This window comes from Triticum dicoccoides, chromosome 4B (genome assembly GCF_002162155.2).
Source record: "Triticum dicoccoides isolate Atlit2015 ecotype Zavitan chromosome 4B, WEW_v2.0, whole genome shotgun sequence".
Lineage (NCBI taxonomy): Eukaryota > Viridiplantae > Streptophyta > Magnoliopsida > Poales > Poaceae > Triticum > Triticum dicoccoides.
This window is the reverse complement of record NC_041387.1, coordinates 681,698,299-681,710,165: the sequence shown is the minus strand read 5'-3', so window position 1 is coordinate 681,710,165 and position 11,867 is coordinate 681,698,299. Positions and strand designations below refer to the sequence as shown.

General features: G+C 46.1%; 1 protein-coding gene and 1 long non-coding RNA gene across 2 annotated transcripts; both read left to right on the top strand.

The window, feature by feature from the left end:
• Nucleotides 1-6,939: 6,939 nt before the first annotated feature.
• Nucleotides 6,940-8,213, top strand: LOC119292357 (cytosolic sulfotransferase 7-like). Its single transcript, XM_037571204.1, has one exon. It carries the CDS (start codon nucleotides 6,962-6,964, stop codon nucleotides 8,084-8,086), a length of 1,125 nt encoding a protein of 374 aa, XP_037427101.1. The 5' UTR covers nucleotides 6,940-6,961; the 3' UTR covers nucleotides 8,087-8,213.
• Nucleotides 8,214-9,772: 1,559 nt separating this feature from the next.
• LOC119294350 lies at nucleotides 9,773-11,250 on the top strand. Its single transcript, XR_005143406.1, has 3 exons — nucleotides 9,773-9,937; nucleotides 10,047-10,116; nucleotides 10,975-11,250. It is a non-coding gene; the product is annotated as an uncharacterized LOC119294350 (long non-coding RNA).
• The last annotated feature ends 617 nt before the right edge of the window (nucleotides 11,251-11,867 follow it).

Below are 11,867 nucleotides of genomic sequence, written 5' to 3'. Positions count from 1 at the left end.
GAAGGATAGGAGTAAATGCATCAACCTTCCCTGATAGATTGGCTATGAACCTCCTCAAATAATTGACCTTGCCAAGGAATTTTTGCATATCTCTCTTGCATGTTGGAGCCCCTACTTCCTGTATAGCTTCTATCTTTTTGGGATCAATTTCCACGCCATCTTCATAAATAATGAAACCCAGAAACTTCCCAGCCGATACACCAAAGGCACACTTCAAAGGATTCATTTTCAGCCCATATTTCTTCATTCTTTCAAAAGCCAAACGCAAATCGGCTAAGTGAGATTCAAAAGCATCCGATCTGACAACAATATCATCAATATAAACCTCAAGTATAACACCAAGTAAATCATGAAAAATTAAATTCATAGCCCTTTGATACGTGGCACCGGCATTTTTTAATCCAAAGGTCATCACTGTCCACTCAAATAAACCAAGAAAACCGGGACATCGAAAAGCCGTTTTGGACATGTCCTCTTCGGCCATAAAAATCTGGTTATACCCCGCATTACCATCAAGAAAGCTAATGACCTTATGTCCAAAAGCATCATTAATAAGAGTATCGGCTATTGGCATGGGATACTCATCTTTAGGTGTAGCTCTATTCAAATCTCTGAAATCAATGCACACCCTCAACTTGCCAGAGCCTTTCTTCTCTACTGGTACAATGTTAGAAATCCACTCGGCATAACTACAGTCTACTAAAATTAGCTTTAAGCAAACGACCGATCTCTTCCTTGATCCGGTCATACGTTTTTGGATTAAACTTTCTGGCCGATTGCTTGTATGGTCTAAAATCGGCCTTTATAGGTAACCGATGCTCCACTAGCTCTCAGCTTAAACCCGGCATCTCATGATATTCCCATGCAAAGCAACAAACATATTCTTTCAATAGCTCGATCAACTTAGCCTTATGATCGGCTCTTAAATTTTCGTTTACAAATGTCGGCCTAGGAATTGAACCATCTCCTATATCTAGCTCTTCTAATGGATCGGCCGATGTAAAACCTTGTCCTAACTTATCCATATCATCTAACTCTTCTATGGACTCATACATATCGTTCTCATTGGACCGATATTCTACAAGACGCTTTTGTAACCACTCTGAGTTAGGATCCATTTAAATACATCATACCTTGGAGTCGATTATCGCCAACCGGCTTTAAAGAAACGGGCACGAAACCACTTTTTGTGGCGCTAAGAAAATCATATTCTGATAAGTCGCGCCCCGTCAAGCAAGTAGCATTGGGATGTTGCCAATCCACCGATGCATCGGCCAAAGCAACACAAGCTGAATTATCCGCATGAATGACTTCTACTTCATCATCAACCCATTGAATCAAAAACTGGTGCATAGTAGATGGCACGCATTGGTTCGCATGAACCCAATCACGGCCTAATATCACATTGTAGTTACCTTGCACCTCGGTGACAAAGGATGCGCTAGCCAAAGTTTTGCTTCCCACCGTAAGCTCCACATACATCACACCTTTGGCTTCAGTTTTCTCTTTACCTTCAAATCGATTAAGCACCATGTTGGTCTTTATTAACTCTTCATCACGCAGCCCCAATTTTTTGAAGACCGAATATGGCATAAGATTCACCACAGCACCACCATCGACAAGCATTCTAGCAACCGGCGATCCATTAATATGACCTTTAAGGAACAATGGCTTCAAGTGCGTCACCGGTTCTTTTGGCTTCTCGAATATAGCATTTTTAGGACCAAAATCTAGCTGAGCTACTTCCCCTTCTTTACCTATAGCACGAAATTCAGCGGGTAAGTAATACACCATATTAATATCCATACCTTCATGAACTGGTGTAGACTCATAATCAAGCATTTCATCTCCTTCCGCAAGCATGTCCACTGACTCTGAAATATCTTCAAAGGAAGAGGAAGTAGTAGGCAAAGTGGACGATGTAATAGTAGCCGCATCGTCCTCCATTGGTGGTGTAGGTGCTGCTATGATCAATGCAGAAGCTGCAATCTTTTCCTTTTGCTTTGGCCTCCACATTGTTTTGGGGGTACCATGGGACGGCTTTCATCGAATAATTTATCCCTTAGCTTTTCTGCTTCTTGTTCCTCCTTCTCATGACTCCTCATGCGCTGCAATCTCCTTTTTTGCGCCTTGGTCAGACCGGAAGGACACCACTTAGGCTGAGTATATTTTGGATCCCTCGACTTGGCCTTGCTTATGCTAGCTTCATGATCATTAGCCATGGGGCCTTGCTAGACCGCAGCCACATCTTTATTAGAATTAGCCGGATTATCAAAAATAATCGGCTCTTTGATTATTAATTCTTTAGTGCCTATCATAATAGTTTCACCACTAGCATTCTTCTTCTTTTGCTTGCTAGGCTCTGAAATTTCAGCACTTGGTGATTTGGCACGCCACACTTGCCGGTTGACCCTTTTTTGATTATCTTGCATTGGCCGATTGACACCATTGTTCAAACGGCCTCGTGTGGGATAAGAAAGCCTCTCATGAACGGGCCTCCTTGGTTCTGCCCAACCCGGATGAAAGGCATAAGGGGCCATTGGGGGCTGCCCCCATCCTCCATTGAAGCCTCCCATGTAGTATGGCACATAGGGGGCGGTGCCATCCATGGTCTTGGTGCCCATGACCCATATGGCCTTGTGTGATGATGAGATTCTTCCCTCGGAGGTGATCTTGAGAGCTTCAAATTTGATGACTGGTTAGAGCTAGAACCGGGCGCTTGATTGGCATACTTGGACAACAGCATATCAAAAGTTGGCTTGATTCTCTTGCGCTGCACTTTAGCTTCATTCGTCTTCCACTTGCCAATCTCTGAACTCTTGGGCTTAACAAATTTGATATGAGTGTTCTCTTGCACTTGTGATTGCCCCCCGAGTGTAGGATTCTTGATGGTGATCTTGATTACCTCCTTGCCACCGGGTTGCTTGTCAAGCACAACTTGTTTCCCCAAGACCTTGTTGCTCTCGTCAGTTTTCCTGGGCTCACCAATGACAATATTATTTTTATTAGCTGATTCGGCTATGTTGGGCCGAATTAACATCTTCTTCCCCTCCAAATCCATGGTGTTCATTGGGAAAGGCTGCTTATCAACATGCATTTCAGAAAAAATTCAATCGTCCGTCATTAATGGCCGATTGTATCTGTCGTCGAAAAACATTACAATCATTAGTAGCATGAGAAAAAGAATTATGATACTTGCAATAAGTACGCCGTTTCAGCTCTTCGAACAGCGGTTAAGTATGAGATATTCTAATAATCTTGGCTTGCAACAAAGCATCAAATATTCTATCACACTTAGCAATGTTGAAAGTAAATTTCATCTCTTCATCGCGATTCTTATGAATCGGCTTTAAATCATTGCAAGTAAATGGTTTGGCCTTAGATGGCCAAACAAATTCAGCAGCATAAATATCACCCTCATCGTCCGAGTGGTCACTATCATACTCAACCATATTCATTTTAGGACGATCAGTTTTATATCTATGCACCTCTTTAAGATCTTTGCTTCGGCTTTCTTGAGCCAAAGCGCTTTGCAAGACTTGGTTGATATTTAAAAACTCATGTCCTTCTAGCCTTTCTCTAATGTGAGTTCTCAAACCACTAAGCACAAGATCAGCCAAATCTCTCTCGGTTATCACCAAACTATAGCATCGGTTTTTTGTATCTCTAAATCTCTTGACGTAATCGGAGACCGATTCATCATGCTTTTGTCTAACCGATGTAAGATGTGACAACTTAAGCTCATTATCACCACTATAAAAATGATCATGAAACTTTTGTTCCAAGTGAAACCATGTAGTAATAGAACCAGGTGGTAACGCAGAAAACCACGAGAAAGCAGTACCGGTTAAAGATAAAGGAAAATAACGTACTCTCCACTCATCTCGTGAAATTGCCTCACCTAATTGTGCCAAGTACCGACTAACATGCTCCCAGGTGGTTTTCGTGCCCTCTCCATTAAACTTAACAAAAATCTGGAATTTTATATCCCGGAGGGCATTGAATTGCATCAAAGTATTCTGGATATGGCTTTTGGTAAATACGGTTCCTTGGTAACTCAACTCCAAAATTCTCTCGGAGCATCTTAGCCATCTCCCCTCTAAGATTAGCTAGACCATCATCCACGATGGACGATGCTTGTGGCGGTAGCATAGGAGGAGTAGGGTTAGTAGTTGCAGGTGTGAATTCGGCAGTGATCTAACAGTGTTTGCTCTTGTAGGTAGGGTTTGGTTCGGCATCACCACCGAATTTGGCATACTCATGATAGGATTAATGGGTGCAGCAACAATTTGATTTGTGGGGCTAGGATAAAAATTCATCAGCACGGGTGGCGCCGATGAAATAGGTAAAGTTGGACTAGGGATTTCTGCGGTAGCAGGCACACCAACATTACCACTGGATGATTGAGGCACACTATTTTTAGCATTACTATTTTCCAAGAAAATTTGGTATAAAAGATTATTGCTATCAGTAATGCGACTATCAATTTCAGCCCATACCTCAGGAGAGAAGGTATTACTTTCAGAGGGTTTAACATGTTCATCATGAAGAGGAGGAAACTTGATTTCTCCAACCGGAGTGATATTGCCTTGACGATCCTTTTTGAACTTAGCAAGGAACTCCTGCATCTCTTTCTCTTCACGCGCCTTCTTGTACTCCTCATAAGCTTGGCGATGTTCCTCCGATAACTCCTCAAAATTGGGTTTGATTATGTTATCGGCGTCGATTTCCGAGGGCTTGGGAATCTTGTCGTTGCCAGACATGATGGATGATGATGATGATTGATCTTGTCCCCAACGGAGTCGCCAAAACGTGTGTTCGCACACGAACACGTCACGTGTACCCTCGACGCCGGGGGTGGTGCACCGCAGCTCACGTCGAAGGAGTCTCACCGGAAGCGCGATTCGCAAGTCGACCGGCGAGAGCTTTTGAAGACCCGAAACCCTACACTCCCGGGAGGGACCCCGTCGGGGAGTGCGGCGGCTATGGGCTGCCCTAGATCGGTCAAGCCGCCCCTAGAGCCTCGGTATTCGCAGCTCTCCAACACGAAGAACGACGAAGAACGAGAGTGCAAGAACGAGGGAGGAACAAAACGTAGATGAAAAAGTTGTAGATGCATTTGCGATTGTGTGTTGTTCAATCGGCCGTCACCTCTCATCTATTTATGAGGCGGCTGGACTTCCCGTACAAGAAAAGGACTAAAAATTCCGTCCAAAACATCAAAAATCCTAACCTAACTCGGACAGGAATCTTTGGTAATTTCTCGGACCAACTCGGTCTCACCGATTGGTTCATTTCGGTCCCACCGAGTGAACGTTGCCAACTCTCTGTATCCTTCTGTAATTTTTCGGATCAACTCAGTCTCACCGATTATTTTGCTTCAGTCCTACCGAGTCAACATTGCCAACTCTCTGGTAAATTTTTGGACCAACTCGGTCTCACCGATCAAAACAACTCGGTCTGTCCGAAATGACTTTGCAGCTTCTGTTTCTGACCTTGTTTTGCCTCCAAAGGTTGCATACGACCTCGGATTAAGACGATTTTATCGACCGCTTCGACGAGACGAAGACAACTCATGTTGATCATTTTTCCATATGAGGACATCTTAATTGGGTTTCCAACTATTCTTTAATCTGGTGCAACGTGAGCATATCTGAACTTGTCATAACTTTTGCATCCGAGCTTCGTTTTAGACCATTTTCATATCCATCTTGATCTTTTCGAAAAGATCCATCCCGTGGTGACCTCCAATAATAAGTTTGAATTAATCTTGACATAGCTTAAAGAAACTTTACCATTGTGCCACTTTTGAGCGTCAACACCAAGCCTGATTTTGGTTCAGCTTTTAGTGCATACAGGCCGCTTTTCTGTTCAGTGAAATGTGAATTAATCTTTTGTGGCGTGTCCCCTGATGGCAGCGCTGACGACCTAGGCCAGGCGACGTCTCCCTGACGGCCCGACGGAGAGGGACGGGCATGCGGTCCAGGTAGTGTCCCTGATGATCCGACGACCCGACGCCAACGAACGGCCAGGCAACGTCCCTGACAGTCCGACGATGATGCAAGGCTAGGCGGTCCAGGCAACGACTCCGACGTGCCCCCGCCGGTCGGCCAGGTGGTCTAGGCGACGTCCCCGACAGCCGGCGTCCTTGAAGTTGCGGCGGTGTTGCTACGGCCGAGGCCACACAAAGGCGAGGGGTAGGGGTGGCACAGAGATGTGAGGGGCTGCTTCCTTGAAGTTGTTGCATCGCCGAAGCGAGATGATGGGGTGGTGTCGTGGGGCGGTTCGTGTGGTAGTTTCCTTTCCTGTGAAAGATGGAACCAGATTCTCTAACATTGAGAAGGGAAGTCACTTTGCTACAATGCTAGTCTAGTGTAAAATGAAGAAGAAAAGATAGTTAGCAGGTTGTTTACTGTTGATATAAATAATTTACAATTAATTTTATTTCACCATTAATGGATTTTATGTAATTACTATAAATGTACACAATAGATCATCAATTTATAAATTAATTTAGTGATTTTAGCCTTAATCACGTGGATAGAAAGAAGGAAAGTTAGGGTATTATAGCTTCTCTAACTTTTCTTCTTAATATTAGAGGATCTAGTTCCGTGAAAGGGTACGCAAGGAAGGGGATCGGGGAGAGAAAGGATTGATTAGTTTAAGAATTATAGAGGAACGGAGGGAGTACGAACAACTCCATCCTGAGGGAGTATAAATTCCTCTGCCTTCATGTGCACTCCTCTCTCTAATAGTTTGCATGTCCTAGTTACTGGTGATTTTCTGATAACGAACTGATCCACCTCTCTAGCCAGTGCCACACACCACTGGTTCAGCTGGCAAATGTCCTTGGAGATGCTCTGATCGTGATGACACGAGACAAGATACGCTGGCACTTTGATGAGTGTGGTACCGTACCACAACGCCACCAATATCTTCCTGCTGCTTTTGCTCCAAATTAATGTGTGCGGACATCTCCATAATCACACGGACGTACCATGACGAGATGAGATATATCTGCCATGCCATCGACCCGCACTCTCAAGATCTCAGCGCCATGGATTCTGCTCATGACGACGGCTTTGCGCTGGAGATGGCGGAGCTGCCGCTGGAGACGCGGTGCCCGCCGTTCGCGCTGCGCCAGTACTCCGGCTTCTGGCTGCCGGAGGCGGTGCTGGCGCGCGGTCTCCCGGCGGCGCGCGACCGGTTCGCGCCGAGGCCGGACGACGTGCTCCTCGCCAGCTTCCCCAAGTCCGGCACCACGTGGCTCAAGGCGCTCGCCTACGCCACCGTGCACCGCGCCGCGCACCCACCGTCCGCTGACGACCACCCGCTCGGCCGCCGCAGCCCGCACGACTGCGTCCCGTTCCTCGAGATCAGCCTCGCGCGCGCCGACGACGTGGGCGCCGCGGCGGCCGAGCTCGAGGCGCTCCCTTCCCCGCGCGTGCTCGCCACGCACCTGCCCTTCTCCCTCCTCCCCGAGCGCATCCGGAGCCGGAGCCGGATCGTGTACGTCTGCCGGAACCCCAAGGACGCGCTTGTCTCCTCCTGGCTCTTCACCAGGAAGGCGTCGGAGGCCGTGGGCGTCGACGCCGAGTCCTTCCCGCTCCAGGATGCCGTGGAGCTCTACTGCGCGGGGCGCTGCTTCGGCGGCCCACAGTGGCGGCACGTGGTCGAGTACTGGGAGGCCAGCCTCAACGGCCGGAACGAGCACCCGGACAGGGTCCTGTTCCTCAGGTACGAGGAGATGCTCCGCGACCCCGTGGGGAGCCTGAGGACGATGGCAGAGTTCATGGGGTGCGCCTTCTCGCCGGGGGAGGAGGAGCGAGGCGTGCCGCAGGCCATCGTGGAGCTGTGCAGCCTGGAGAAGCTCAAGAACGTGGAGGCGAGTCGGGGCGGCGGAAGGACGGTAGATGGCATCAAGGCCGACGCCTACTTCAGGAAGGGGGTGGCCGGGGATTGGAGCAGCCACATGACGCCGGAGATGGGGAAGATGGTGGACGAGGCTGTGGAGGACGGGCTCCGGGGGTCTGGTTTTAGCTTCGCCGACACAAACTTTGCCCAAATGAAAACGGCAAGGTCTTAGAGGCCAACAAACGCCGTAGTCCAGCACCGGCTCTTTGGCGACCCTTTTTTCAATAAAACACCGTTGTGTACTTCTATATATAGGGGTTGACTATTCGTCATTCTGTGTAAGAAATAGTTTCTTTTCACCCCTCCTCATCTATTTTAACATCAATACGTCATAATTTTACGTTTCGTAAATTTTATCTTATTTTAGACGTAAAAAGAAAACGTAAGATAATATAATCACCGTAAAAAATATTTTATGTTACGTAAAATTACGAATGTAAAACATAGTGTAACATATACATATATATATATATATATATATATATATATATATATATATATCTATTCTAATAATAAAGCACGGATTGGGTCTCCGGGTTCACCGTCGCGGCAATTTGCGAAAAGGTCTCTCCGTTATTTGATATTCAACCCGCAGTCACGTCCGTAAGTGAAAAACGGTTCGCCATTGGGAAAAAAAGTCACATGCCTCCTCTCGTACTCCATGCCTCTGGCGCTTCGCCTCGCTTTGCAGCGGCGGCGACCCACCCCGTCGTCCGCCTCGCCTTGCCTCACGCCGGAGGCGGCCGGTGGTAGGTCGACCTCCACTCCCCCTCCCCCTGCGCCCGCATCATCTACCACCACCAACCCCGCCGCCCCCTCCCCTCCACCAGCTCGATCTAGATTCCTAACCCGTTCATCCCTCCCCTCTTGCAGCACAACGTGCTCCGTCGGCGGCAACGGCGACTCCTTCTTGCCGAATAGAGGAGCCGTTTGATGTTCAGCAGGAACTCCTCATCTGGTGAGATCCCCCCCTCCCCAATTGCAAGCACCTATTTGATGTTCTTCTGCCCATCTAAATTCCACATGTTATGTCAGTGGTACAGCCGCATGGATTGGAAGTATGTATTTCAGCTTGGGTTTAAAGGGGCAGTCTGGTGATATGAAAATTTGTACAAACTATCTAGGACCTCAAGTTCACATGGGTGTGCTTATTTACCTACTAACTACAGATGACACCCAATAGATCAATTAGTGCCATCTCCAGATTTCTATCATCATGTTGCTTCATTTATCTTCATATAAGTTTCACTGGGAGATGCATGCATTAAACATAGTGTTTTTTAGTGGGCATCAGACTTGGTTAGATGGCTTTTGCTGTGAAAGAAAATTTATCTCTCTAAAGATCTGTACTCTGAATCCTGGATCTCATACTTGATCTTTTGGTATAAGAATAGATATCTATAGATCGTTGCTGTATGGATACAGTATAGATGAGATACTTGATTTCACTACTCCAAGATCACTTACAGGTAATTGAACTTGCTCCGGAAGCATGGAGCATCCTGAGATCCCTGATGTGGTAGTTAGCTTCTTGCATGTTGCTTACACATACGTGCCAGTAGCTGTCTCCAGTCTCCACTGCATTTCACTAGCAGTAGTTTTCGCCTTGTGAGGTCTGAGCTTTCAAATATTCGAATGCCTTAACTTTTCTAGCTAATCCAATAGCCTAGGAGTATCACCATGTTTACACATTTAGAAGATTTTTGCAGTTAGACGATTCCGAGAGAGCAAAGAGTGAGTTGAGAGGGATGGAGAGAGCACAGAAGGGAAGGAGAAAGGAATAGGGAGGAGCGGCGGTGGTTGGTTCTCCGGCGGCACTGGATCGGGCACGGGCACAGAGCTCCTGCTCGGGGACGCGAAGATCCTGGGAGGCACTCTCCCATTCAGTTACCCTTACTATCGGTTCCTAGGTGCAGCCCCGGCGGCCGTCGCCTGAACGGCGCGGACGCGTGCTTCTCCCCAGGGAGGGCCATGCCGCTGCAGATGAAACTGAATCCCCTTCCGAGCCGGCGGACATGACATGGTAAGAACGCTCACGCAGAGATTCAGTTTTGTCACCAGAGATTCAGTTTTGGATGGACGGCTGTTCTTATTTAGTCTCTCTGTTTTTCTCTTGTGCCTTGGTCATTCAGGTTGGTTTCACGGGATTGACTCGGCTACCTACAGAAGTGCCACAAATCTGAACCAAGCTGTTGCGTCAAGGTGAGATGATAAATTCCGTTCTTGACCACTGCCACCCTGTTTAGTACTCTTATTGATCTGATTTCTCTCTTGTTGATGCAACCTGCTCACTTCACGTGAAGGCATGTAGGTTGATTCATATGATTCTTCAGCGGCAGCAAGTTTTTCATGTACATTCCTTCCTATAAGCGACATGCGCGACACGCACCTCCAACCAACGCTTTCCCCGGTGATCCCCGGCCACGAGCATGTCTATCCCCTACAAGCCGCTACCGGTGCTCCCTCTCCGCTGGATGCGGCAAGGTCGTGCGAGTGTTCTGTAGCTCGGCGCTGCACCATGGGCACAGGACCGTCGCCCTCATGGCCACAGCCGCAAACTTCGTGTCTGGCCTGCTTATCCTCACCACTTTCAGAATCGGAGGCAGTGCATGACTGGTGACCAGTGTCCGACTTTGATCGTCGACGCTGATGATGGATTCAAGCACTCCACCATATTCTTGGTACAACACCACTGGGGACTTAGCAAAACTGCTTTTTAGCCATTAACATCCAAGTCCTAGATATTGTTATGGCATAAATTTTGACGGTTAGGATTTTAACAAGGTGCAAAGCTGTGTAGGTTGAGATGACAGAGATAATAGTATGCTAAATGTGTAGACATAGTTTGACAATTTTGCTGAAACATAGTACTCCCTTTAGTAAAAAAGATGTCCTGAATAAGCTCTAATATGACATCATGATTGTTACCATTTGTTCCGAAGAACAAGTGTAGGTTCTATAAAATAATTGACTGTTATTTTCAGATTTTCTCCTCGTACACTTTTAATAGCTCATGATGTTTAGTGATCCTTTTTCCATATGCTTGTGATCTATTTTCAGGCTACATCATCAGGATTCACACCTCGCCAGATCCGAGACTGCTGTTTGGAAGGGATCCATTAGTTGTCGCCGCTGTTCAAGTTAGATGTAACACAATCTGTAAAGCTCCATTATTGCAATTCAAAGACTCCATCATGGAGTAATTTTTGCTGTAGCTTCTAGGTTAATTTTTTATGTGGTCGGCATAACACCTAATTCATAATGAAGTAATTTTAAATAAGTTATAAGGTTTAAGAGAAATCTTATACCAATAAAGAAAATAATCAGGTTGGTCAAGGGGAGGGAATGTGTCTCCTCCACTATTACATTACATCCGATACTATCTAATTAGATGCATGCTCACTAGAATGCCTCATTTTTATTCTAATTTGCAAATTTAGGATTCTACCTACAAGACTTGCAGTCTTTGTATAAATTAAGATTAAGTAGGACAATGTTCTAGGTTTAAGAAAAAAATTAGGTTTAGGATAAAACTGTTCTAGATTTTGAGAAGATTGTTACATATCCATGGAAAAAATGTCCCAAGTTAGAAAATTAACTATTTATGCTTTCGGTTCTTGGTTAATAAACTGGTCACAATAGTTTTTTTTTTTTGAAACAAGCTGGTCACAATAGTTAACCTAATAGATTCCCAGTCCTACATATGCCTCGCATTAACACCGGGCAAAAAATACGCCATCATCATGAGTGGAGAGCACAGTGCAGGAGGAAATAAAATAGCAAAGCCGCGAACTAAACAATGCAAATATTTCTTAGCCATTTTGCAAAGATGGTCTGGCTGAAAGCATAATTCTTCATGTTGAGAATAGTTGACGTGGGTCATAAATTAAAGAATTACTCGTGTAATAGGCTATGCTTACGCGGTGTGATAAATTCTTTTCTCCCATCCTCAA